At 31.2% G+C, this 27044-nt stretch overlaps 2 protein-coding genes and 1 long non-coding RNA gene across 10 annotated transcripts; 2 read left to right on the plus strand and 1 right to left on the minus strand.

The window, feature by feature from the left end:
* The first annotated feature begins 76 nt into the window (after window positions 1–76).
* On the plus strand, window positions 77–13666 carry LOC139808830 (cytochrome P450 4C1-like). 3 transcript variants are annotated; one of them, XM_071771268.1, is made up of 13 exons: window positions 77–519; window positions 594–790; window positions 1907–2083; window positions 2259–2368; window positions 3085–3175; window positions 3857–4051; window positions 4625–4691; window positions 4835–4961; window positions 5090–5171; window positions 5264–5376; window positions 5491–5728; window positions 6207–6550; window positions 10621–13666. In XM_071771268.1, exons 3-12 carry the CDS (start codon window positions 1924–1926, stop codon window positions 6545–6547), a joined length of 1524 nt encoding a protein of 507 aa, XP_071627369.1. In that variant the 5' UTR covers window positions 77–519; window positions 594–790; window positions 1907–1923; the 3' UTR covers window positions 6548–6550; window positions 10621–13666. The 3 variants fall into 3 exon arrangements, with proteins under 3 accessions (XP_071627369.1, XP_071627370.1, XP_071627371.1); XM_071771269.1 differs by having other exon boundaries at window positions 10624–13666; XM_071771270.1 differs by lacking the exon at window positions 10621–13666 and having other exon boundaries at window positions 6207–6585.
* A 911-nt stretch (window positions 13667–14577) lies between these two features.
* LOC139808829 (cytochrome P450 4C1-like) lies at window positions 14578–21834 on the plus strand. Of its 6 annotated transcripts, none has more exons than XM_071771264.1 (12): window positions 14578–14945; window positions 15508–15544; window positions 16436–16612; window positions 16811–16896; window positions 17647–17737; window positions 18220–18414; window positions 18964–19030; window positions 19174–19300; window positions 19425–19551; window positions 19660–19811; window positions 19926–20163; window positions 20500–21834. In XM_071771264.1, the coding sequence occupies exons 3-12, from the start codon at window positions 16453–16455 to the stop codon at window positions 20838–20840; spliced, it is 1584 nt and encodes a 527-aa protein (XP_071627365.1). In that variant the 5' UTR covers window positions 14578–14945; window positions 15508–15544; window positions 16436–16452; the 3' UTR covers window positions 20841–21834. The 6 variants fall into 6 exon arrangements, with proteins under 6 accessions (XP_071627365.1, XP_071627363.1, XP_071627366.1 ...); XM_071771262.1 differs by having other exon boundaries at window positions 14581–14945; window positions 16787–16896; XM_071771265.1 differs by having other exon boundaries at window positions 14582–14945; window positions 16787–16896; window positions 19699–19811.
* A 117-nt stretch (window positions 21835–21951) lies between these two features.
* LOC139808839 (uncharacterized) lies at window positions 21952–25786 on the minus strand. Its single transcript, XR_011730961.1, has 3 exons — window positions 25289–25786; window positions 25081–25162; window positions 21952–22824 (listed from the first exon to the last, which is right to left on the minus strand). It is a non-coding gene; the product is annotated as an uncharacterized lncRNA (long non-coding RNA).
* Window positions 25787–27044: the final 1258 nt, after the last annotated feature.

Here is a 27044-nt window from a genome sequence, read left to right on the forward strand (position 1 = left end):
TATCGCAGTGTCAAATGCAAATTTTGTTTTGCCTCTATTCTATTTCGTTGCTTATAAAAGCACCTTTCACGTCGACAATTCTTCAAAACGTCAGAGAAACTGCAGAACTCGAATAAAATACAATATTCGGTTTGATTATCCAATTGTCGCACGAGTGTTTATCATTACATAAAGTCGAATAACGCGAGGTAAGGAGCTCAAGATGCACTGAGAAACCAATTTGGCTGGAATAACCAAATTTTGGTAGACACACCATAAGTTATTTGTTTCTATATAAGCAAACAAACACTTTTGTTGGACGAACAAAATAATTAGGTTGCAAAAATATGTACGTGGAACCAAATATTTTGTTCAAAGAACAAAAGATCTAATTCGGCTACAACCTAATACGCGGACTATTTGTTTAAACGAACAAAGTAAATTATTGTGTTATACGGAGAAAAATAATTTGTTTTGCTACGAATTATCTACGAATCGCAACTACAACAATAATTTTTGTTTCGGACAACACGAATTTAGGTAATATTCGTTAAGGGAACAAAATATTTTCCAACAAAAGAAGTTGGTCTCTCTAACAACCTAATCATTTGCAGAAATCAATTGATTTAATTCAACGAAACAAAATTGCCAACAAAGAAATTTTGGTTCCATCAACTAATTGGGTCTCTCAATGATACGGATTTCGCATTCTCCCATGATCAAATCTTGAATCGAGGTGAGAGGCAGCAGATTTTGTAATCTTCCCTATTGCAGGAATTATAGGCGTATTATTCTTCCGACGTGACGGACGGTAAGTACTGAAAGTTTATATTTTCTAATAATAAGTATTATAAGTTATTAAAACATCGGTTCTGGTAAGTTAAATAAAATAAACAATTATTGTGATTGTTTAAGCCAACTTCAAACGATTTATAATTTGTATCACAATTCAAGAGAGAATTTTATGTATAAAAAAATTTATGTGTTACGTAATACGAAAAATTAAAATCACAGTGATTGTAAAAATGTCGAAACTAAATCCGTTCTATAGATAATAGATTAGTAACTGTATACCACAACTGTATTAGCTCAATATTTGTTAAGATTTTCAGTTTTGCTTCTCATTCTTTTTAAAAAACAAAATAAATCGCAATGTTTGAAGTGAGATCTCTCTTTAAACACATGCTATAACTAAATTCAAGATGCATTAAATTAAATTTAGAAAAATATTATTTTGTATAAAAAAGTGATGTTTCTTTGTCCGATTTAGCAAAAAGATTTAGAAATATATTATATTTTTCTAACTCAAAATTGAACTGATAAGTATGGCAATATAAATGTTCCAAGCATCGTAATTAATTTTACTGTAGAATGAGCTATTTGTGATTCTGTAAGTGCGATGTCTAGTATTTGTATCGCGTGTTGTTCAGTCATTAAATTTGAAATGTAATAAACAACGTATATTTCAGTTTTTCAGTATTAAAATAGATTATTGTATATATGTCAAATAGCAAGTTTTTATGGAAATTTCAATAAAATACAGCGTCAAAATAAAATAACGAAAAAATTTGTTACTGAATTTTTTGATTTATAAACCTACTAGTAAATATTGCTAAAAATTGCATTGATATAATCGATATAAATTTTTTACTGATCGTTTTTGTTGACAGCTGTTCTGTTGGCAAATATTATTGCAACGGAATGTATTCCTGATATGGTATCGATTTTATCGCAATAAAAAGTATCTATGCATAGATAAAAAATATTTTTACTTAGTATATACTACTTAGCCTACGTTAACGGCAAAACCATTGCCAGTGCTATTTTTTTCGGTGTAATATTAATATAATTCCGTTTTAATATTTAATGAAAAATTTAATAACGTACGAGTTTACTTAGTAATTTAAAATATTTGATGTGTTCGCAGATACGACTGTTAGAAGAATGGATTTTATCTTTTTGGCACTATGCATTGTTGTTTTGATTTTCGCGATTTTTCTGCATCAGCAGTATACTGTTCGACAGAAATTTAAAAACTTTCCCCAAATCGACGCATATCCTATTATTGGTGTGGCGATTAAGTTAGCGAGGCTGTCGCACTATGGTAAAAAACTTTATGTATAAAATTTTATAATTATCTTTATAATTATCTTTTTACAGGTTGTTCGTATATTCTTACACGGTTTAAAATAAAAAGTTTACTATTAAAATTTATATAATAATTAATTTGATGGTATTAATAAATTACTAATGTAATAATTAATAACTCTAATTACTAGGGCGCGTGAAACACTTAATATCAAGTATGGAGAAGTGTAAAGAAGAAATATTTATACACTGGCTTGTAAGCAAACCTATGATTAATGTGTATAAGCCAGAACATTTAGAGGTAAACAATAAAATCAATTTGTTAAAATATCATTTGTTATTTTTTGCGATAATTAATGTATTATATATAAGTGTTGAGTAATTGAAGTATTATAAAGATAGTCGTGAATATCCTGATGAAATTATCTTTTCATATAATAGTATAAAGAATTCTCGACCATTCGCATAATGTTGAACGTTCTAAGCGTGCATTCAAAAATTTGTTTTTAAGTGATATCTCAATGTAATAATAAAGATTAGAAGAAAAAAATAGATTATTGTAGCGAGATTTTTTTATCGCTGTTATTGTGTATTCAATGCGTAATCAAATCTCGTTATTGTACAATCAATTATTCGGTATATTGTAAATATATTTGTCTTGTTAGTGAGAAAACAATGGAAAATGTTAAATATTTCGCCGTGTAAATTTGTTTGAAAAAATTTAAAATTTTTTCTGAAATACGATAGTTTATCTTTACCAAATCTGATTTATTACAAAAAAAAATTGTCACAGCAAAATGAAGATTTATTTGTTATAACAAAATAAATTTAAAAAATTAATAATTAATTGACAGATTTAGCAAAACTGCTTTTGATAAATAGAATTAGTAGTATTATATCAATAAATCTACATGACTGACTAAATTCGTTGCAATAGCATTAAATACCTTATGTTAGCAAAAAATATGTTGTACATTTTCTTCGAATATTGTTTATATCTTTTACCAATATTTACAGCAAGTTTTTCCTAGCACCGTAAATATCACAAAAGGAGAAGAGTATGATATGCTCAGACCTTGGTTGGCCAACGGACTTCTGACTTCTACAGGTATAATGACGCAACAAAATTATCACATACCTCCTTTTTTATGCATTTCAAGTTTTATTAAAAATAAATTGCAGCTTAGATTATACTTTAACATGTTTGGTCACTTAAGGTTAGATAAGCTTTTTTTTTGGTTACGATGTGGAAATCCTCATGGATATTCCCGCCCCCGGGGTGGGGCGGGCGGTTATGCCGGATTCCGCTTATTTAACGTGACCTACCGGCTAAAACCACACCGAGACGTTCCTACGCTGCGCTTAAGGGGAGACCCCGGGAATCACAACGTACCCCATCCATGGGTCTCCCCACGGTTAGATAAGCTGCGTAAAAAGACAAAACAAATTTTATCACAGATATATGTGCCTCAACACACAATTAAGAAATAATATATTTTAGAACATGTGTCTATCTAAATATTATTTAAATTTATGACTCTATTGATTTACATATATTGATTATTTATTAACGTTGTTTACCACAACATTGTGCAATATTTTCTTGTGAAATGGTTTTCTTATTTACTTTACTAATTATCGAGTACTGATATACAGAAAAAATAAGAGATTGCTCTATCACGTTAAAAATTAAAGCGATAACAATGTATCTTTTTACCTAATTTTGTAGCTGCCTTTATTTTTTGCAATTTTTACAACATAATTATATCACATTTTAATGCTGTTTTAGGTAAACAATGGTTCCACGATAGAAAACTCATTGGGCCAACATTCCATTTTAGAATATTAGATCAATTTGCTGTGGTATTGTCCGAAAAAGCAGAGATCCTAATAAAGTGTCTCGAAAGAGAGATAGAAAGAGATTCAGGGAATGCCGTTGATGTTTTCCCTCTTATTGTCAATGCTGCTCTCGATGTTATCTGTGGTAATGTATATTTTCAATTACAATATACACTATACATATAATTACAATATTTTTTGCGAAAAAAACGTTTATTAACACATATATTTTACGCTGCAGCTAATTTTATCAATTATTTTATGAAGAGTAAGAAAGAAAAATTATAAATTAGTAAAAATATTAATTTAAATTTATCGATATTAATTTTATCGAATCTGCAAGTATTTCAATAGTAAAAATTTGTATGTTATTCTTATTGTATCACCAAAGCAATAATAATAAAATGCCAAGAACACCGATAGTATGCATGTTGCATAAGACGTTGTAAAGATATCTTTAAGACACCTTTAAATCTAAAAACATCTTAAAGACGTCTTATGCAACATGCATGCTATCTGGGAAGAAATTATTTTATATCGGCAGTAAATTTGTGTTCTTATCAACAAATTTATTTAGCAAGATTTTTTTATTTTACCAATAAAACAAAGATCTTGTAGTAATATTGTTGTACCATTTACAAGTAACAAAGGCTTGAGTTTAAATTTAGCTTTGTAAGTGATAAGAGAGTCATTAATAATATCAATTGTTATCTTGTAGAAACGGCAATGGGTGTGAATATACGTGCTCAAGAAACCGTAACGAAATATCATTCAACAGTAGACAAGTCAGTTTCCAAAAATCTTCTACTGCTATTATTAGTAAAACAGTTAAAAGTTTATTACTTAATAATGTTAAAAATTACCGGTGGACTTCAATCATTAATTACATATGTAATTTATGTGAATTAAATGTTAATTGAATTTTCAGAGCCTCCACATTAATAATGAATCGAGTGCTTGCACCGTGGTATTGGCCTGACTGGTTGTACTATTCTTTGCCTGTAGGAAAAGGATTTATATCAGCAATTGATATATTGCATGGCTTCACGAAAAGGGTATGTTGCAGAAACTCTAACAATATGTATTTAAAAGGTTAAAATAGTGTCAGAGAGTTTCTCTAAATTTTTTATATTATTCCGTTAAAAAAATTTTTACATTTACGACAAACATTGATAAATTCTAGGTGATAAATAAGAAAAAAACTGAACGACAATCACAAAATGGCTACACAGAACACGAAAATGAGGACAATGAATTAGATATAGGTGTGATTGTAAATTATAATTATACATTACATATTATGCATATTTCTACTAGCATTTAAATATTTTTTATGTAAGGAAATTTGCTACATCAGGTAAGCGGAAGAGGAAAGCGTTCCTGGATCTTTTGTTAGACCAGAATGCGAAAGACGACACTCCCTTGACCGATGATGAGTTGAGAGCGCAAGTCGACACGTTCATGTTTGAGGTAGAATGTTCGAAATCAACATCTTCCGTTTTTCTTATTATAAATTTTTCTCTTATTAGCTCGATAACGTATCTAGTATAATTACGTGTAAAATAATATGTAAATGATAAATAGGGACATGACACAACAGCGGTTGCGATGACTTGGACACTCTTTCTTTTGGGTAATAATCTCGAACACCAGGAAAAAGTTCACGAAGAACTCGATGAGATTTTCGGAGATTCAGATACGCCAGCCAGTGTAAAGGAGCTGTCGCAATTGAAGTATCTCGAAAGAGTCATAAAGGAGACACTCCGATTATTTCCAAGTGTACCTTTAATCACGAGGAAACTAACGGAAGATGTAAAATTAGGTAGGACATAACTTTATGTACCAATTGAATAAAGAATTTTGAGGAATTTACTAATATGTATATTCATTTACAAAGCAGTTGAAATGTAACGATGCGAGAATAGTTATTTGTGTAACAAGTGAGGTAAGATAAAAATTCCCGGGTGCGGAGTTTACGCACGAGCCGAAGGCGAGTTACACACGACTTACACTCCCTATTTTATGTTGCAAGTGCCTGGAAAGTGGTCTATCACGGACGCGTAGCGTGCGTAATGGGGCACTTTCCATGCACGTGTTGCATAATAAATATTTTTAGTATTTATTAGAAACTAATCAAATAAAAATTAAAGCAATTTATCTAAAGATCGATATCTTAATATTAAAAGTCGGTTTAATTTTTAGATCATATAAACTTTATATTGACAAAGATAATCAAAGATAGTAACGTTTTATAAGCAATAAATGCAGTTTACATATTAATTTATTTTTTTTTATTTTAGATAATTATACACTTCCGAAAGGTGTCTCGGTCACATTGGCAATCCTATTAGCACACCGAAACCCAAAAGTTTGGCCGGATCCAATGAAGTTTGATCCGGACCGCTTCCTTCCAGAAAACTCAAAGGATAGAAATCCGTATGCCTACGTTCCGTTCAGCGCTGGACCGAGAAACTGTATAGGTCAGAGATTCGCTCTACTCGAAGAGAAAATCATGTTGACTGCTATTCTGAGAAAGTGGAGGGTAAAGAGTGTGAAAACGTTCGACACGATTGAGTACGGCGGTACTCTCATTTTGCGACCATGCGAAGAAGTACTCATACATTTCACGCCGAAGAAATAAACAGTACGCCAGCAAATATATACTTATTTATAATGCGATTTTACTTCTTTTGATTACCTACAAAATTTAAATGTTTTTTTCATTATGTGGTATGTAAATATATATATATATTGACTATACTACACTGAAAAAAAATTATTACAATAAACGAAATTTGACTGTTTCAAGTAAAATGATTTCGTTCAATAGTACTAAAAGAAATATTTATTTGATCAGATACAAATTTTTCTTTGGAACAAAATAAATATTTCCTAGAAAATGAAAAAAATCGTGAACTGAAATGCAATGAATTGTTACTTACTTATAGTAAATATTTCGTTGATTCAAGACAATCAGATTCTTGCCTCAAGATCTGCATTTCTTAAATCAAATAAATATTAACCTAAAGAAAATAAATATTTACTTGAGAATACAAAACCATTTCGATTTATAAATTAAAATGCAATAAATTTTTGCCTACTTATAGTAAATATTTCGTTGATTCAAGACAATCAGATCTTGCTTCAAGATCTGCATTTCTTAAATCAAATAAATATTAACGTAAAGAAAATAAATATTTACTTGAGAATACAACAAAAAAACCATTTCGATGTATGAATTACAATTCAGTGAATTGTTACTTACTTATAGTAAATATTTCGTTGATTCAAGAAAATCAGATCTTGCTCAAGATCTGCATTTCTTAAATCAAATAAATATTAACCTACAGAAAATAAATATTTACTTGAGAATACAAAACCATTTCGATGTATGAATTACAATTCAGTGAATTGTTACTTACTTACAGTAAATATTTCGTTGATTCAAGACAATCAGATTCTTGCCTCAAGATCTGCATTTCTTAAATCAAAATAAATTAACCGGAAAAAAATAAATATTTACTTGAGAATACAAAACAATTTCGATTTATGAATTAAAATGCAATGAATTTTTGCCTACTTACACTAAATATTTCGTTGATTCAAGACAATCAGATCTTGCCTCAAGATCTGCATTTCTTAAATCAAATAAATATTAACCAAAAGAAAATAAATATTTACTTGAGAATATAAAACCATTTCAATTTAATTTTCAAATAGTTTCTATTTTTTTTAAATATTTTTATAGTGTAATCTGTATTTATTGTTTCGTATATATATTCTATTTTAATTACAATTAATTAAAATTACGCATTATTTAGAACGCATCGACGGGATTTGAACCTAAGATGTTCGGGGTCGCAACCTAACACGCTAACGCTGAGCTATCGTACGCTTGTGGTATCTTCATTATAACAATATATATATTTCTACTCTTTATCACAGAAATTTCTTTATTTCAAGTAAATTTTTACTGCCGCCAGAAACAGAGTGCCGCCGTTACTGCAAATTGTTACTTTTCTAATATTTATGTAAAGTTCAGAAGATTTTCCATCAAATCATATTTATATTTTCCATAAATTTTCAATAAATTTTCCATAAAATCTATATATTTTGATCATATACGTTTAAGACTTAAATTGAAAACGAACTGATTCGGTAAATGATAAACTTCTGACTTTACATGAATATTATCATAAAAATTAAATTGTAGTTATGGACATTCTTGCTTCCGCGACAGTATATTGATAATTTTAAAATGCTAACACTTTGATTTAAGCAAATATTATCTTAGATTAAATAAATACTTTTTATGCAACACGTGCATGGAAAGTGCCCCATTACGCACGCTACGCGTGCGTGATAGACCACTTTCCAGGCACTTGCAACATAAAATAAGGAGTGTAAGTCGTGTGTAAAGATGAAAATTCCCGAGTGCGGAGTTTACGCACGAGCCGAAGACGAGTGCGGTACCGCCCCCGCACCCGGGAATTTTTCATCTTACGACACTTGTTACACAAAATAACTATTAATTTCGAACGAATGGTTTCTGTGGTCATTAAATATTTGTTTACTGATCACAAAGAAATATGTTGTCGGTTTCAAAAAACCAAATCTTTTGATTTGAGCAAATATTTTCTTAGAAAAAGTAAATATTTGTTAAACATATTTATCGATATTAAAGTAATTTCTGGTTTGAAGTAAATATTTTCTGATACCAAGCTAATGATTTCTGTCATTTAAGTAAATATTGTTAGACATATTTATCGATATTAAAGTAAGGTATTTTCTGGTTTGAAAGTAATATTTTTGATACAAGCTAATGATTTCTGTCATTTAAGTAAATATTTGTTAAACATATTTATCGATATTAAGTAATGCGATTTCTGGTTTGAAGTAAATATTTTCTGATACCAAGCTAATGATGTCTGTCATGTTTAAGTAAATATTTGTTAAACATATTTATCGATATTAAAGTAATGTATTTTCTGGTTTAAAGTAAATATTTTCTGATACCAAGCTAATGATTTCTGTCATTTAAGTAAATATTTGTTAAACATATTTATCGATATTAAAGTAATGTATTTTCTGGTTTGAAGTAAATATTTTCTGATACCAAGCTAATGATGTCTGTCATTTAAGTAAATATTTGTTAAACATATTTATCGATATTAAAGTAATGTATTTTCTGGTTTAAAGTAAATATTTTCTGATACCAAGCTGATGATTTCTGTCATTTAAGTAAATATTGTTAGACATATTTTTTGGATATTAAATAATGTATTTTTTGGTTTGAAGTAAATATTTTCTGATACCAAGCTAATGATTTCTGTCATTAAGTAAATATTTGTTAGACATATTAGGATATTAAAATAATGTATTTTCTGGTTTTGAAGTAAATATTTTCTGATACCAAGCTAATGATTTCTGTCATTAAGTAAATATTTGTTAAACATATTTATCGATACTAGTAATTTATTTACTGGATAAAAGTGAATATTTTCTAATTCCAAAGTAATGTATCTTTGATTCAAGTACATAATTATTTACCATTATAAAGAATATATTCTTCGTTTTCAAACACCAACGCTTTGATTCAAGTTAACATGCTTCTCAGATCAAGTAAATTTTTGTAGTTGAATTTTCAAAAACCAAAGTTTTCATTTTATTTATTCAAAACTAATAATTTATATTTTCATCAAGTAAATCGATATGCCTAAATATTTAATTATGTACAGATATGAAGTGCTTGAGTCAAAGAAATATTTATTAAAACAATATATATTTCGTTATTGAAAGTGATTATTTGTTTGCTTTTAGTATCCAGTATTACTAAATTGGTTTTCTTGAATTAAATAAATATTTTTTTTATTCAAGTAATTTTAAAACTTAAATTAAACAAATATTTATTTGAAATTGGCTACTACTTTTAAGGAAATGCATTTATTACATGTAAGAAAATTATTTCACAGTTTTAAGCAAAATTATTTATTTAAATAACGATTTAAAAATAACGAAATAAATTACTTTTTAGCAAAGAATATTTTCTTAAAAGTTAAAAAAAATTGCTAGAATTTAATAAAATAATATTTATTGAAGTAAATATATTTCAGTAAGTCTTCTTAAATCAAAAAAATTTTGTTTTCAGTATAAAATGCATATATTCTTACATATGGAAATAATATTACGAAAATCAAATGGAGATAGTAATAACACATATTAACGCAATCACACTTTTATCAACGTAAATAATGCGTCATTATTATTGTAAGTATCTGGGATCTCGTTTTGTAAACAAGGAGTATCTTATGCTAACAAAATATAGCTTTCACGATAATAAATGTTAGGTATTCAGTCAAAACCATCTGGAATATAAAAATAAACATTAATAAACATCTTTAAATTAAAATAACGTATGCATTTTCTGGAAGCGAAATTCTTTTGATGTTAAAAATTGATTAGTTAATAATTGGCTAATTATATAGCTAATAAATTGCAATAATTACTTAACACTTTTTGAGATGTTATTTAGATCTACTCTTGGAATCTTACAAAATGTAGATTTCTGCCGTTATAAAATGTACGTGCTGGAAATAGTATGTAATATGCCGCGTTACGTTTTGTCAGTTTTTATAGTATGACTTGAAAATAATTATTTTTAATTATTTATAATTAAGCCTGGCAACTAATTCCCCGAGCATTTGTTAATTCCAGTAGCTGCGAACCAAAGGTTGTTGTCTCTCGCAATCGGTTTACGATTACGCCTTCTTCTCAGTCTTTTTCGGCAACAGCACCGCTTGAATGTTAGGCAACACTCCACCTTGGGCGATGGTGATGCCCGAGAGCAGCTTGTTCAATTCTTCGTCATTGCGGATGACGGGAATGGGTGTGCCAGACTAGAGTCAAGCTCAACAGGGTCTTCTTTCCCCGCTAATTTTTCCAAGCCCGTTCCCTTGGCAGTGGTTTCGCTAGATACACTGGCAATCGAACTGGCAATTTATTTGCATGTTCCTGAACGACCAATTATCAATATCCGATACTATGACTTGAAAATCTGTTTTTTTTCTCACCTGCGTACTTCTAAACCCCCCCAGGTACGGCTAGCCAGGTGTTCGGATTATCGAAGGAGAGTTGTCCACGCAGGTTAAAACGAAAAATTGTAATTGACAAAATTACTTGGCCAAAAGTGTCGTCAGCTCTTAGACTATACGTTTGAATTTTCAATCGTAGCGTATGTCTGTTTTATAAGTGTAAATAAATACGCAATATTAATTGTTTATTTTTATTATATTGTTCAATTTACGATAATAAATTTTATTCAAAAAAATTTATTTGGATAATGCAACGATTTAATTATACTATTTGTTCTAGGTTTTTTGGAATTCTTGATTGCAAATATCAAAATAATATTTATCGAAAGATTTAAAGAAATATCGCGATAAGTAAAAAAAAAGTTTTTAGTGTAAATTAAAAATTATTTAATCTGAGCGCGGTATTTTTCTGAAACGCTAAGGTTGGCAGTAAAGGATCGTTAAATTGATGTGAACTTAGCGACTAGTATGAGAATGCGGAGCATCAGACGTTACTTTGTCCGAGATTTGTATCCGAGATTTTTGCTCGAATCACGATGCATCCGCGGTTCCGGCAACTTTTATCTTGGCCCAAGAACGCGGAATGAGCTTCCAACATTGCGAACCAAAAGCGCTGAGGGTAATTTCAATCAATTTCGCTTAACTCTCTTAATCGGCGACTAACTCGTCATATGACGCTACATCGTTAATATGAATAGAGTCATTATTTTTTTCTTGCCTATACATATGAAAAAGTAGACAACAAAATTATATATAGTAAGAAATTTTGTCACAAGTAATTCTACTATAGTTGTATTATAACTTCGTTAACGTAGACAGAATTATTAATTCGTTGTTACTCAAAATGTGAAAAAAAAAAATTAGATCAGAAACAGCGAAGTTTGTAAACAGATACTCTGCATGCCGTGTAGGCTAGTCATATTAGACATCAAACCTTCCAATTAATCTTCCCAGGTTGCAACCATCATGAATCGCTTTGATTTGAAGTGCTATAAGTGGGATTTATTTTGTTTCGCAAAATTAACGCGCAATAAAAAGTTATTAACAATATTATCAACAAATAACGCGATTTTTTTTATTTTTTCTCAAATATCTCGAAAACTAAGCAAGATAAAGTAACTAAATTATACGTACCTTTTTTGTAGAGCGTAAAATTATCTACAATAATGATCTGAACGACATTTATCGTCAAGTCAGTCGTTTAGCTTGCATGCGCCGTCAAAGTCCGAGACTCGGATCTTGAAAACCCTCAATTTCATCGTTTTTTTTATGTTGCGCCGGTGTTTTTTTTCCGTCATTTAAAAGGGAATTGAAAATCCCCCAAAAATCATACATTATCTGAGAACTACAAAGAATGCTTCTCATGATGCAACCGATTTTTTAGACCCTTTTTCTTTAGTTTGTAGCTATGTAAGCAAAAAATTTTGATTTTTTGGAATAGTCTTAGTTTTTCGCTGTTTTCAGGCCTTAGAATTTATTTTAGACGAATTTTATCATATGCATCTTGTTGTGGACAAATTTTACAACAAAAAGGGACCCCTGTATTTTTTTCGTACGACAAACGCTGATTTTTTTATTGACGCGCAAAGTTATCCAATATTGCGCACAGGTCGGATAACGCATGTTTTGCACTAAAATAATTATTTTTTATTAAAATTTACGTGATTTTTCGCATTATTATTGAACCATATTGCAAAGCCGTTTTTTGTAATATGGTTCAATAATAAGTGCGCATTACTGAAAGTCCGAAAGCTCGCCGTATCGCGGACAACCGCCGTAATGCAGGTCGAATGTTGTTTAACGTAATTATTAAGAATTTTATTTCATGTATAAATTGAAATGACTTTTCCGCGAATCATTTGCAAATGACGTGTTTGAAATGCATTCTATATGTTTTGTCTAGTCACTCTAGTCAATTGCATTCCACACAGATAATGCGCGAACGAGATGACAAAGCAAAAATCGATATTTTTCTCAGGATTTTATTTTGAGTAGATTAAAATAATTTTTCCGTAAATTAGCCGAAATCTGCAAATAACGTGTTTAAAATAAAAAGTGCGTCCCACGTTTTGTCGAGTCAGTTAGCCTTTCACGCAAAAAATACGCGAATAAAATAACGAACGCAGTAAAGATCGATCGATATTCTCCTCGGGATTACGAATAAATGAATCAGTGGCGGGGAAGTACGCTTTTTGTTACAGGCGATTCTTAGCTCGTGTTCGTCAGGGTAGCGATCATGTATAACTTTTTCCCTAAAGCGGAAACGTGAAAAGTTTATCTTTTACTATTTAACACCAATAGAAAGAGATAGTTACATGAAACTTTTCACTTTTCACGTTTCCGCTCAAGGGAAACAGTTACATGATCGCAGAAGGCCAGCCGGCTCTCGAATGTCTTTGCGTCCCTGCTTATCACGGCGTTCTGATCGGATTATTGTTCGTAGACTCTCTTCACCTGTGGCCTGGAGAATTCTTGCCCACTTGTCTACCATCTATCATGCCGATTACTTTGCCGCCCGTCACATGTAACGACATTGAGCCTCCCCGTTGATACGATAACTGACTCATTGTTGAAACGCCTAATCACGCTCACGTAAATGAACGTTTGCGATACCGCGGTTGCAATTTAACCCAAACACTGTACAATCTTTAATAAAGATCAAGTCACTTTGTCCGGAGATCATTTTAAGCCTGTAAATAGCGTCAGGAGTTGTTTTTACTCGTAAAAAGAAACTTGCATTTGAGAAGAATGTTTTGTACAATTTCAAGTTTAACGCAGGCAATGATCTTCGAAACTAAAAAAATTTTATATACGCGATTGGTCCTCATAATTGGTCTGCTTATATTATTAAAGGTAATACTTAAAAAATGTACCCGATATCACACCATGGAATGTTAATTATACTGAACGTATAAGATAAGTGACAAAAAAAAATCAAAATCTACACCAACCATAATACACGATTATTGATAATATGCATATATAGATTATATAAATTTTAACGCTGAGCGTTAAAATTTTGTTTTTTAGATATAATAATTAAGCGTAACTTTCGGACGGATTGTGCTTTATATCTACTTTATAATAATTAAGCGTAACTTTCGGACGGATTGTAAAATTTCTTTGTATCTACTTTGTTATTACGACAATTTGCATATTTTCTTACTACATCAACAACAAAAATATTTTCAATGTTTGTCAGCTTGTGTCACGATAATCGCGCAATTATTACAATCGTTGCAATTATTTTATTAAATAAATGTCACACATGTGACATTTAGATGACATTGAGAAACTAGTTTTTTATTATTAATAGTAACATTTATCTTAATAAAATAGCGAGTATATTAAAAATGTCCGGAATTAATTTAACTCAAATAAACAGTGTGAAAACGATCGCGCGACGGTAAAATATCTTATGTTGCAAAACAGCACCAAGATAAACATTTGTGTAATTGATGGAACGTCATACATCATCGCCTTACATCATCAATTCATATAAATTAATTACTGTCTGTGATGTACGCAAGAAAGAGGAGAGAGAAGGAAGTATTAACATAACAGTGTTTTGCCGGAAACCATTACAATTAAGTGTGATGAAGGTGATTAAGATGAAGATAATCGCAAAAATAAAGTTATATATACGTGCATTATATCTCGTGACGCGATAAAAATAGAAATTACATTATCTCGATCGAAAACAGCCTTCGTTGTAGTTTGATATACATAGTGTCTTAAGCGAGGTCTTAAGCATGCACGTTATCGCGTTGTCAAATGCAAATTTTGTTCTGCATCTATTCTACCTCGTCGCTTATAAAAGCACCTTTCACGTCGACGCTTCTTCTAAACGTCAAAGAAACTGCAGAATTCGAATGAAATACAATATTCGGTTTGATTATCCAATTGTCGCACGAGTGTTTATCATTACATAGAGTCGAATAACGCGAGGTAAGAAGCTTAAGATGCACTGAGAAACCCATTTGGCTGAAATAACCAAATTTTAGTAGACATAAGTTATTTGTTTCTATACCTATGAGCAAACGAACACTTTTGTTGGAAGAACAAAATAATTTTGAAGAATTATACGTGGAACCAAATATTTCGTTCAAAGAACAAAAGATCCAATTTGGCTACAACCTAATACGCGGATTGTTTGTTTGAACGAACAAAGTAAATTATTGTGTTATTCGGAGAAAAATAACTTGTTTCGCTACGAATTATCCACGAACCGCAACTACAAAAATAATTTTTGTTTCAAACAACACAAATTTAGATATTATTTGTTAAAGGAACAAAATACTTTCCAACAAAAGAAGTTGATTTCTCTAAACAATCTAATCACTTGCAGAAATCAATTGATTTAATTCAACGAAACAAAATTGCCAACAAAGAAATTTTGGTTCCGTCAACTAATTGGGTCTCTCAGTGTACAGATTTCGCATTCTCATTGCACGATCGAATCTTGAATTGAGATGAGACGCAGCACATTCTGTAATCTTCCTTATTGCAGGAATTATAGGCGTATTATTCTTCCGACGTAACAGACGGTAAGTACTGAAAGTTCATATTTTCTAATAATAAGTATTATAAGTTATTAAAACATCGGTTCTGGTAAGTTAAATAAAATAAACAATTATTGTGGTTGTTTAAGCCAATTTCAGACGATTTATAATTTGTATCACAATTAGAGAGAGAATTTTATGTATAAAAAAAATTGTGTTACGTAATACGAAAAATTAAAATCACAGTGATTATAAAAATGTCGAAACTAAATTCTTTCTATACATAACAGATTACTAACTGTATACCACAACTGTATTAGCTCAAAATTTGTTAAGATTTTCAGTTTTGCTACTCATTTTTTCTAAAGAACAAAATAAATCGCAATGTTTGAAGTGCAATCTCTCTTTAAACACATGCTATAACTAAATTCAAGATGCATTAAATTAAATTTAGGAAAATACTATTTTGCATAAAAAGAGTGATGTTTCTTTGTCCGATTTAGCAAAGGGCTTTAGAAATATATTATATTTTTCTAACTCAAAATTGAACTGATAAGTATGGCAATATAAATGTTCCAAGCGTCGTAATTAATTTTACTATAGATCAATCACTAGTATAAATGTTGTTAAAAATTGCATTGATGTATAATCGATATAAATATTTTACTGATCGTTTTTATTGACAGCTGTTCTGTTGGCAAATATTATTGCAACGGAATGTATTCCTGATATGTTATCGATTTTATCGCAATCAAAAGTATCTATGTATAGATGAAAGATATTTTTACTCAGTACTAAGACTACGTTAACGCCGAAAGCATTGCTAGGGATATTTTTTTCGGTGTGATAATAATATAATTCCGTTTTAATATTTAATGACAAATTTAATAACGTACGAGTTTACTTAGTAATTTAAAATATTTGATGTGTTCGCAGATACGACTGTTAGGAAAATGGATTTTATCTTTTTGGCACTATGCATTGTTGTTTTGATTTTCGCGATTTTTCTACATCAGCAGTATACTGTTCGACAAAAATTTAAAAACTTTCCCCAAATCGACGCATATCCTATCGTTGGTGTGGCGATTAAGTTAGCGAGGCTGTCGCACTATGGTAAAGAACTTTATGTATAAAATTTTATCATTATTTTTTTATAAGTGTTATTCGTATATTCTTACACGGTTTAAAATAAAAAGTTTACTATTAAAATATTTAAAATTTATATAATAATTAATTTGATGGTATTAATAAATTACTAATGTGATAATTAATAATTCTAATTGCTAGAGCGCATGAAATACTTTGTATCAGTTTCGCAGACGTGTAAAGAAGAAATACTTTTGTTCTGGGTTGTAAGCAAGCCTTTCATTTTTGTGTATAAGCCAGAACATTTAGAGGTAAACAATAAAATAAATTTGCTAAAATATCATCTGTTATTTTCTGCGATAATTAATGTATTATATATAAGTGTTGAGTAATTGAAGTATTATAAAGATAGTCGTGAATATTCTGATGAAATTATCTTTTTATATACTAGTATAAAGAATTCTCGACCATTCGCATAATGTTGAACATTCTAAGCGTGCATTCAAAAATTTATTTTTTAGTGATATCTCAATGTAATAATAGAGATTAGAAGGAGAAAATAGATTATTGTAGCGAGATTTTTTCATCGCTGCTATTGTGTATTCAATGCGTAATCAAATCTCGTTATTGTACAATCAATTATTCGGTATATTGTAAATATATTTGTCTTGTAAAGTGAAGAAACAATGGAAAATGTTAAATATTTGCCGTGTAAATTTGTCTGAAAAAATTAAAATTTTTTTGAAATACGATAGTTTATCTTTACCAAATCTGATTTATTATCAAGAAAAATTGTCACAGCAAAATAAAGATTTAATTTTTATAACAAAATAAATTAAAAAAATTAATAATTAATTGACAGATTTAGCAAAACTGCTTTTGATAAATAAAATTAGTAGTTATATATATCAATAAATCTATATAACTGACTAAATTCGTTGCAATAGCATTAAGTACCTTATGTCAGTAATATATTGTATATTTTATATATACCTTATGTCAGATATATTGTATATTTTCTACGAATATTGTTGGATTATACCTCTTACCAATATTTACAGCAAGTTTTTCCTAGCACCGTAAATATCACAAAAGGAGAAGAGTATGATATGCTCAGACCTTGGTTGGGCAACGGACTTCTGACCTCTACAGGTAAAGACGCAACAAAATCATCGTGCACATACTTCCTTTTTTATGCATTTCAAGTTTTATTAAAAATAAATTGCAGCTTATTTGCTGTATTTTAACATGTTTAGTCACTTACGGCTAGATAAGCTGCGTACAAAGACAAAGCAAGTTTTATCACAAATATATGTGCCTCAACACAATTAAAAAACAATATATGTATTTTAGAACATGTGCATATCTAAATATTATTTAGATTTATGATTCTATTGATTTACATATATTGATTATTCACGTTGTTTGCCACATTGTGCAATAGTTTCTTGTGAAACGGTTTTCTTATTTACTTTTCTAATTTTCGAGTACTGATATACAGGAAAAATAAGAGATTGCTCTATCAGTTTAAAAATTAAAGCGATAACAATGTATCTTTTTACCTAATTTTGTAGCTGCCTTTATCTTTTGCGATTTTTACAAAGTAATTATATCACATTTTAATGCTGTTTTAGGTAAACAATGGTTCCACGATAGAAAACTCATTGGGCCAACGTTCCATTTTAGAATATTAGATCAATTTGCTGTAGTTTTGTCTGAAAAAGCAGAGATCCTAATAAAGTGTCTCGAAAGAGAGATAGAAAGAGATTCAGGGAAAGCCGTTGATGTTTTCCCTCTTATTGTCAATGCTGCTCTCGATGTTATCTGTGGTAATGTATATTCTCAATTACAATATACACTATACATATAATAACAATATTTTTTGCGGAAAAAACGTTTATTAACACATATATTTTACGCTACTTTATAAAGAGTAAGAAAGAAAAATTATAAATTACTAAAAATATTAATTTAAATTTATTGATATTAATTTTGTCGAATCTGCAAATTATTTCGCTACAATAGTAAAAATTTGTATGTTATTCTTATTGTGTCACCAAAGCAATAATAATAAAATGCCAAGAACACCGTTAGTATGCATGTTGCATAAGACGTTGTAAAGATATCTTTAAGATACCTTTAAATCTAAAAGACATCTTATGCAACATGCATGCTATCTGAGAAGAAATTATTTTATATCGGCAGTAAATTTGTGTTCTTATCAAAAAATTTATTTAGCAAGATTTTTCTATTTTACCAATAAAACAAAGATCTTGTAGTAATATTGTTGTACCATTTACAAGTAACATGTATTGAGTTTAATTTTAGCTTTATAAGTGATAAGGGAGTCATTAATAATATCAATTTTTATCTTGTAGAAACGGCAATGGGTGTAAATATACGTGCTCAAGAAACCGTAACGAAATATCATTCAACAGTAGACAAGTCAGTTTTCAAAAATCTTCTACTGCTATTATTAGTGAAACAGTTAAAAGTTTATTACTTAATAATGTTAAGAATTATCGGTGGACTTCAATCATTAATTACATATGTAATTTATGTGAATTAAATGTTAATTGAATTTTCAGAGCCTCCGCGTCAATAATGAATCGACTGCTTACACCGTGGTATTGGCCTGATTGGTTGTATTATTTTCTGCCTGTAGGAAAGAAATTTAAATCAACAATTGATTTATTGCATGACTTCACGAAAGGGGTATGCCGCAGAAACTTAACAATATGTATTTAGAAGATTAAAATAGTGTCAAAGAGTTTAACTAAATTTGTTGTATTTTCCGTTAAAAAATTTTTACATTTACGACAAACATGATAAACTCTAGGTAATAAATAAGAAAAAGGCTGAACGACAATCGCAAAACGGCTACACAGACAATGAGGACAATGAATTAAATATAGGTGTGATTGTAAATTGGAATTATACATCATACATTATGCATATTTGGAGGGGTAAAAACCATAATGATAAGTCAAATTTTTTAAATATTGACTCATGTGCATAGATCTTAAAAAATTAGATTTAAACCACTATGGATTTTACCTTTCCATTTCTACTAGCGTATAATTTTCCTTATTTAAGGAAATTTGCTACATCAGGTAAGCGGAAGAGGAAAGCGTTCCTGGATCTGTTGTTAGATCAGAATGCGAAAGACGACACTCCCTTGACCGATGACGAGTTGAGAGCGCAAGTCGACACGTTCATGTTTGAGGTAAAATGTTCGAAATCAACATTTTCCGATTTTTTTATTATAAATTTTTCTCTTATTAGCTCGATAACGTATCTAGTATAAGTACGTGTAAAATAATATGTAAATGATAAATAGGGACATGACACAACAGCGGTTGCGATGACTTGGGCACTCTTTCTTTTGGGTAATAATCTCGAACAGCAGGAAAAAGTTCACGAAGAACTCGATGAGATTTTCGGAGATTCAGATACGCCAGCCAGTGTAAAGGAGCTGTCGCAATTGAAGTATCTCGAAAGAGTCATAAAGGAGACACTTCGATTATTTCCAAGTGTACCTATAATCACGAGGAAACTAACGGAAGATGTAAAATTAGGTAGGACATAACTTTATGTACGAATTGAATAAAGAATTTTGGGGAATTTACTAATATGTAAATTAAATTCATTTACAAGGCAGTTAAAATGTAGCGATGCGAGAAATGTTTTTGGAGGATTAATTTTTTAAGGATTAGTATTTAATAAATATTTTTATTATTTATTTAAAACTAAACAAATAAATATTAAAGCAATTTATCTAAAGATCGATATCTTAATATTAAAAGTCGGTCTAATTTTTAAATTATATAAACTTTACATTGACAAAGATAGTCAATGTAACGTTTTATAAGCAAATGCAGTCTATATATATTAATTTATTTCTTCTATTTTAGATAATTATACACTTTCAAAAGGTCTCTCGGTCACATTGGCAATCCTGTTTGCACACCGAAACCCAAAGGTTTGGCCGGACCCAATGAAGTTTGATCCGGACCGCTTCCTTCCAGAAAACTCAAAGGATAGGAATCCGTATGCCTACGTTCCGTTCAGCGCTGGACCGAGAAACTGTATAGGTCAGAGATTCGCTCTACTCGAAGAGAAAATCATGTTGGCTGCTATTCTGAGAAAGTGGAGGGTGAAGAGTGTGAAAACGCTCGACACGATTGAGTACGGTGGTACTCTCATTTTGCGACCATGCGAGGAAGTACTCATACATTTCACGTCGAAGAAATAAACAGTACGCCAACAAATATATTCTTATTTATAATGCGATTTTACTTCTATCGATTACCTACAAAATTTAAATGTTTTTCTCATTATGTGTTATATAATATTATATATACATATGCATATATATAATGCATATATTCTTACATATATGGGAATAATATTTATACGAAAATCAAATGGAGATAGTAGCACATATTGACGCAATCACTTTTATCAACGTAATGCGTCATTAATACTGTAAGTATCTGGGATCTCGTTTTGTGAACAAGGAGTATCTTATGCTAAAAAAATATAGCTTTCACGACAATAAGTGTTATTCAGTCAAAACGATTTGGAATATAAAAAAACAAACATTAATAAGCATTTTTAAACCAAAATATAACGTATGCATTTTCTGGATGCGAGATTCTTTTGATGTTAAAAATTAGTTGGCTAATGATTGGCTAATTATTTAATAAATTGCAATAATTATTTAACACTTTTTGAGATGTTATTTAGATATACTCTTGGAATCTTACAAAATGCAGATTTCTGCCGTTATAAAATGTATGTGCTGGAAATGGTATGTAATATGCCGCGTTACGATTCGAGATAAACAAGGAATTAGTTTTAACATGTTGAGAAATCACGTTGTCTTGTGAACCAAAACGTCATTTCTCAACATGTTAAAACGTGAGTAATTTCTTATTCTTAATTTTTTTCATATTTAATTTTCCTTGTTTATTCCTTACAATTCCTTATGTTTAATTCTTTATTGCTCGGTTTTACTTTTCTATTGTATCACGTGCTTGAGTTTTATTTTTTTATTGTATTTCGTGCGAAGCTGAATTGTATAAATCACGCCAATGATTATAATGCGCTAAATCAATCACTTTACGTTTGAATTTTTAATCGTAGCTTATGTCTGTTTTATAAGTGTAAATAAACACGCAATATTAATTGTTTATTCCTATTATATTGTTCAATGTACGATAATAAATTTTATTCGAAAAAATTTATTTGGAAAATGCAACGATTTAATTATTTCGTTCTAGGTTTTTCGGAATTTTTGATTGCAAATATCAAAATAATATTAATCGAAAGATTTAAAGAAGTATCGCGATAAGTAAAAAAAAAGTTTCTACTGTAAATTAAAAATTATTTAATCACAGCGCGGTATTTCTGAAGCGCTAAGGTTGACAGTAAAGGATCGTTAAAATCGATGTGAATTTATAGCGACTAGTACGAGAACGCGGAGCGTGAGGCGTTACTTTGTCCGAAATTTGTATCCGAGATTTTCGCTCGAATTACGATGCGTCCGCGATTTCGGCAACTTCTATCTTGGCCCAAGAACGCGGAATGAGCTTCCAACATCGGGAACCGAAAGCGTTGAGGGTAATTTCAATCAATTTTGGTTAATTCTATATAGGCTCTTAATCAGCGACTAACTCGTCATATGACGCTACATCGTTAATATGAATAGAGTCATTAATTTTTTCTTGTCTATACATATGGAAAAGGAGACAACAAAATTATATATAGTCAGAATATTTGTCACAAGTAGTTTTACTATAATTGTATTATAACTTCGTTAACGTAGACAGAATTATTAATTCGTTGTTACTCGACATGTGAAAAAAGAAATTAGATCAGAAACAGCGAAGTTTGTAGACAGATACTTTGCATGCCATGAACAATATTCTGTCGGTCGAATTAATCGACGATCAACATGTTATTACAGCCAGAATTTTAATTTTCTGTTGTTTGACATGAAAATAAGAATATAGAACAATATAGCTTTAAATGCTCTAATTTTATCAGTTGTGCCCGTTCTAGACCGGAGGATGATCCTACTCGCGGCTCATTCTATATAAAACAAAAAAATCAAGCACGTCGTACCACTTTGTCGGGTTTGTTGTCATTGACGTCTTCGATGGTGACTTTAAATGTGCAGAAGTGATCCAGCTGCGGCCTTCCATTGTCGGTTGCTTGTACAGGGACAATCTCTTCTACGAGAAAGAGGCTTGTCACTGCGTAAGCCAAGACTCTTTCTCGTAGAAGAAGTCGGCCCTGTCGATAAACTGGGTCGTCCTGATAAGGCCTGTCTTGTTGTTGATTTCAAATTTTGACATTGCCTCAAGAGAGGTCCACAAGTGGTATGTAATGGTACCTGAAAATGTGAGGTCGGATCAGACGATCGTCGGATAATCGAGCTAGCAATAGAAATTCGAATCGCGACTAAAATCAATGGTCGTATTGTCATGACTCATGACGATTATAATAATAGCCAGAAATGGTGGCGGCGGCGCGGCGGCGGTGGAAGGAAGGGGAGAAGACGAGAAAACGAATCGAGAAGCACTCACCGATAATACACCTTCGCCCAGAAACTGCGATCTCACGTCCAGGTGTCTTGCAGACGCTATAACATAAAGAAGAAACGGGGGATGACGATATCGCCCATTTAGGATATTGCGCCCGATAAGGTGCGGATAATCGCCCAAGAGCAACGTTCGGATTTAGGGATGATGCGTTACGCGTGACATCATTTCAACGAAAGCAAGAATTTGACCGCGAAACAGAACGAGCTTTTCTTATCGTAAACATTAGTACAACATATCGCGACGTTGTTACATTAATAAATTTAATGCATACTTGATGATACCGAGATAATTGTGATAGGTGAGCATACATTATCACCTCTATGTAGATCTCATCAAATAATAATAATATATAATATATAATATATAATATATAATATATAATATATAATATATAATATATAATATATAATATATAATATATAATATATAATATATAATATATAATATATAATATATAATATAATAATATAATAATAATATAGTGCATTGAATACTTGAGCTGAATCGACGAAAATACGCGCTCTGATAAAAATATATTTAATAATATATTGAGTTAAACGTTGAATTTATAATATCTAAGATGACCGATGCTCTCTCTCTCTCTCTCTCTCTCTCTCTCTCTCTCTCTCTCTCTCTCTCTCTCTCTCTCTCTCTCTCTCTTTTTCAGCGACTTGATTTTTCTAACAATTTTTGCTAAAATTAACGTTAAACGTTAATTCTGTACTGTATGTGCGATTACGTAAGCACCGCAAACAACTATTAACCGTACGCGGAAGTTTGCAAGCTTTTGCGATCGACCATTCGTGGTCGCCCTGGAACATAAGTCGCAATAATTGATGCTCGATACAACGTAATTTCTCTGGGCCAAATAACAAGCTTACTTGAGACTGTCAAGTCAAATTTTCGGTTGTCATTTTAAAATTTCGCGAAACGGGAAATGTTTAGTTCTGTACCTTGTCGAGAACGGCGCGTATATTAAAGACTTAAATACATAACAAATATTCATTAAGTCAAATATTAACTGCAACAAATTGAATAATAAATCGAATGCAAGAGGGATAATTAATAATTATGCGGACAGCTAGAGCTCGGGAGGCACTGCGAGTTCGTAATCTCCCATCCGTATATTATTATACTTTATTCTGTATAAAAAATTAATTCGTCTGTATCTGTAATTTAAGAAATAAAGGAAAGATTTACCGGCTAAATATTGTAGCGGAGCTTCGATTATTCGATTCTCCGTTATCCGACATTCCGTGACACGAGAACCGAAACGAACTTCAATCACGAGCTTTTTTTCCGCACACTGACACACACGAGAAAGTCCACTCACCGAGAGTTCCGCAGAGAGTGTAACAGCAGCACTCTGGCAAGGAGGGCGGGTGGCGACGTGGATAGCACGACGAGAGGCCGGGGCCTCGTTCCCTTTTTCAGCGGACCCATTGTCCAACAGCGTTCGGCGCCCTCGGCGAAACATTCCACGTATCCTTTGCTTCTCGGGGCGCTGATGTACCCTTTCCTGACGCCTGCTTCCTTCCCTTCCCGGGCGAGGGTGTATTATCGGTGAGTTCTTCTCGATTCGTTTTCTCGTCTTCTCCCCCTTCTTCCACCGCCGGCGGCACCACTTCTGGCTATTATTATAATCGTCATGAGTCATGACAATACGACCATTGATTTTAGTCGCGATTCGAATTTCTATTACTAGCTCGATTATGCGACGATCGTCTGATCCGACCTCACATTTTCAGGTATCATTACATACCACTTGTGGACCTCTCCTCAGGCAATATCAAAATTCGAAATCGACAACAAGACAGGCATCATCAGGACGACCCAGTTTATCGACAGGGACGACCCCTTCTACGAGAAAGAGGCTTGGCTTACATCCTCGGGTCCCGCGTGCCTCCGCGTTTCCAACGGTCACTACACACTATTTCCACACACGCCTCTCACGTGTCTCTTCGATCTAGGAAAAGAAAACAGAGGATATGAGCTGAATTTTCTCTTTCACGATCAAATAACTGTCAGAAAAAAATATATAATTAGATGATAGATTAATGTAAAATAAATGTTAATGTTTTAGAATATTTACCTCACAACGCCGAAGTGAGCTGTTGGCTCGCTACTTTTAGACTGACTCACAACGCCGAAGTGAGCTGTTGGCTCGCTATCTTTAGACTGACTGTAACGTTACATATTTCATATTACATCCATCGGCCTCACACATTACGACCTCACACACATACACTGGTTTACCTGTGTTACTACGTCAGCAGACTTAACTTTTACCTTATTTGCATAATCGAAGCATAAGGCCTCCAACATAGAATCTATTGGTGCGTAAATATTGCATCTAATTATTGCTCGCATTGTTTTTTTCTGACATATTTGTAGTTTTCTAATCTGGCTCTCATTCATATTATACATCAAAGTGCTGCAGTATTAAAAGTATGGTGCAATTACTCTCTTATATTTGGCATCTCGTGTTATCATACAATAGTTTTCCTATTCTCCATAGCAAACTTACTCTTTTGTTAACTTTTTTGCAGATATAATCTACATTTTCTTTAAAATTCAGATGCTCATTATTATACTCTATTATTATACCCAAATATTTGAAAATTTTAACGCGTTTTATATATATATTGTTTATTTTAATTCCTTCTCTATACTCGACTTGTTTTCTGACTCCTTTTATAATCATAAATTTCGTTTTTTCTATATTTATTTTTAGTTTATTAACATTAGAGAGAGAGAGAGAGAGAGAGAGAGAGAGAGAGAGAGAGAGAGAGAGTAAAGAGTAAATGTAATTTGAAATTAAAATTGCAATTTGTGACGTGTTCTACTATGTATCCAAGATAGACAGGAGTAAAATAAAAATATTTTTTACGATCTATATAATATCAATTCGCTACTCAAATCGGAATATTAAGAAAACTCTTAGATTAAAACAATAATTGACTATATACAATTACGTTTTATGTTATATTAATATAATTGAGTTTCAATCAAGTTAATACAAATTATATTGATATAAATTAATATAATTGTTTTTAGTCTATGAAGTAAGAACCGCAATCGTTACAGAAGAAATCAGCGATAATAATAATTATTAAGGCGCGAAAATTTATGAAATTTAACTCAATTACGATATAATCGGATAATCCGCAATGCGTTGCTTGCAAAATAATAATAGTGGAGTAGATTTAAATGACATAAAAACAAGCGCTTTATTATATGCGCCGATCTAAGTTACGTAAAAAATTCATTACAAAATCTCACGAAACTGCTAACTCCAATAAACTCTTATATTCCGAAAGAGTAATTGTTACCCTAAATCAAGCAGCTCCTGCAGTTCTGGCCGAAATGGATCATTCATGAACCATTCTGGTAATTTGGATCGCAGTTTATAACAGTTTCAAATCCTGATCTTGGTTTTCTCAAGGTTAAATTTACAAAATTACAAACTCTCAAATATTGCAGGATAAGGAAGTCATCTGTGTACAGATTAAAAATTCTAAAGTGCGCATAACGTGATGTTTCTTGTCTCTTCCGGAAGTTTGTCAATTTTTATCTTGGGCGACAGAGAACAAAAAACATTGCGTTACGCGACGGAATTGCGAAATACGAGGTAAGTCGCAAAGAGGTTAAAGGGCAGAAAACAGGAAGCAAAGAGCACATTTTAGATCAGCCTTTAGTGGAATAAAGCCTGGTATTCATAGTTATATTCATAAGCAGACACACACACGCATACGCGCGTGCACGCATCACTAAATGGTTACAAGAAAATGACTTGTGCTTTGAATTTAAGATATCACTTGATCAATATGCATCTTAATGCCGATCGT

Source organism: Temnothorax longispinosus, chromosome 2, assembly GCF_030848805.1.
Source record: "Temnothorax longispinosus isolate EJ_2023e chromosome 2, Tlon_JGU_v1, whole genome shotgun sequence".
Taxonomy (NCBI): domain Eukaryota; kingdom Metazoa; phylum Arthropoda; class Insecta; order Hymenoptera; family Formicidae; genus Temnothorax; species Temnothorax longispinosus.

Bases quoted from the DNA above. Each gene is read 5' to 3' on its own strand.
- LOC139808829 (XM_071771262.1), top strand. From the start codon at position 16,453: ATGGATTTTATCTTTTTGGCACTATGCATTGTTGTTTTGATTTTCGCG. The intron at 18,415-18,963 runs GTAATGTATATT...TTTATCTTGTAG, and splicing joins TGCTCTCGATGTTATCTGTG to AAACGGCAATGGGTGTAAAT. The intron at 19,031-19,173 runs GTCAGTTTTCAA...TTGAATTTTCAG, and splicing joins TATCATTCAACAGTAGACAA to AGCCTCCGCGTCAATAATGA.
- LOC139808830 (XM_071771268.1), top strand. From the start codon at position 1,924: ATGGATTTTATCTTTTTGGCACTATGCATTGTTGTTTTGATTTTCGCG. The intron at 4,692-4,834 runs GTCAGTTTCCAA...TTGAATTTTCAG, and splicing joins TATCATTCAACAGTAGACAA to AGCCTCCACATTAATAATGA. The intron at 5,172-5,263 runs GTGTGATTGTAA...TTGCTACATCAG, and splicing joins GGACAATGAATTAGATATAG to GTAAGCGGAAGAGGAAAGCG.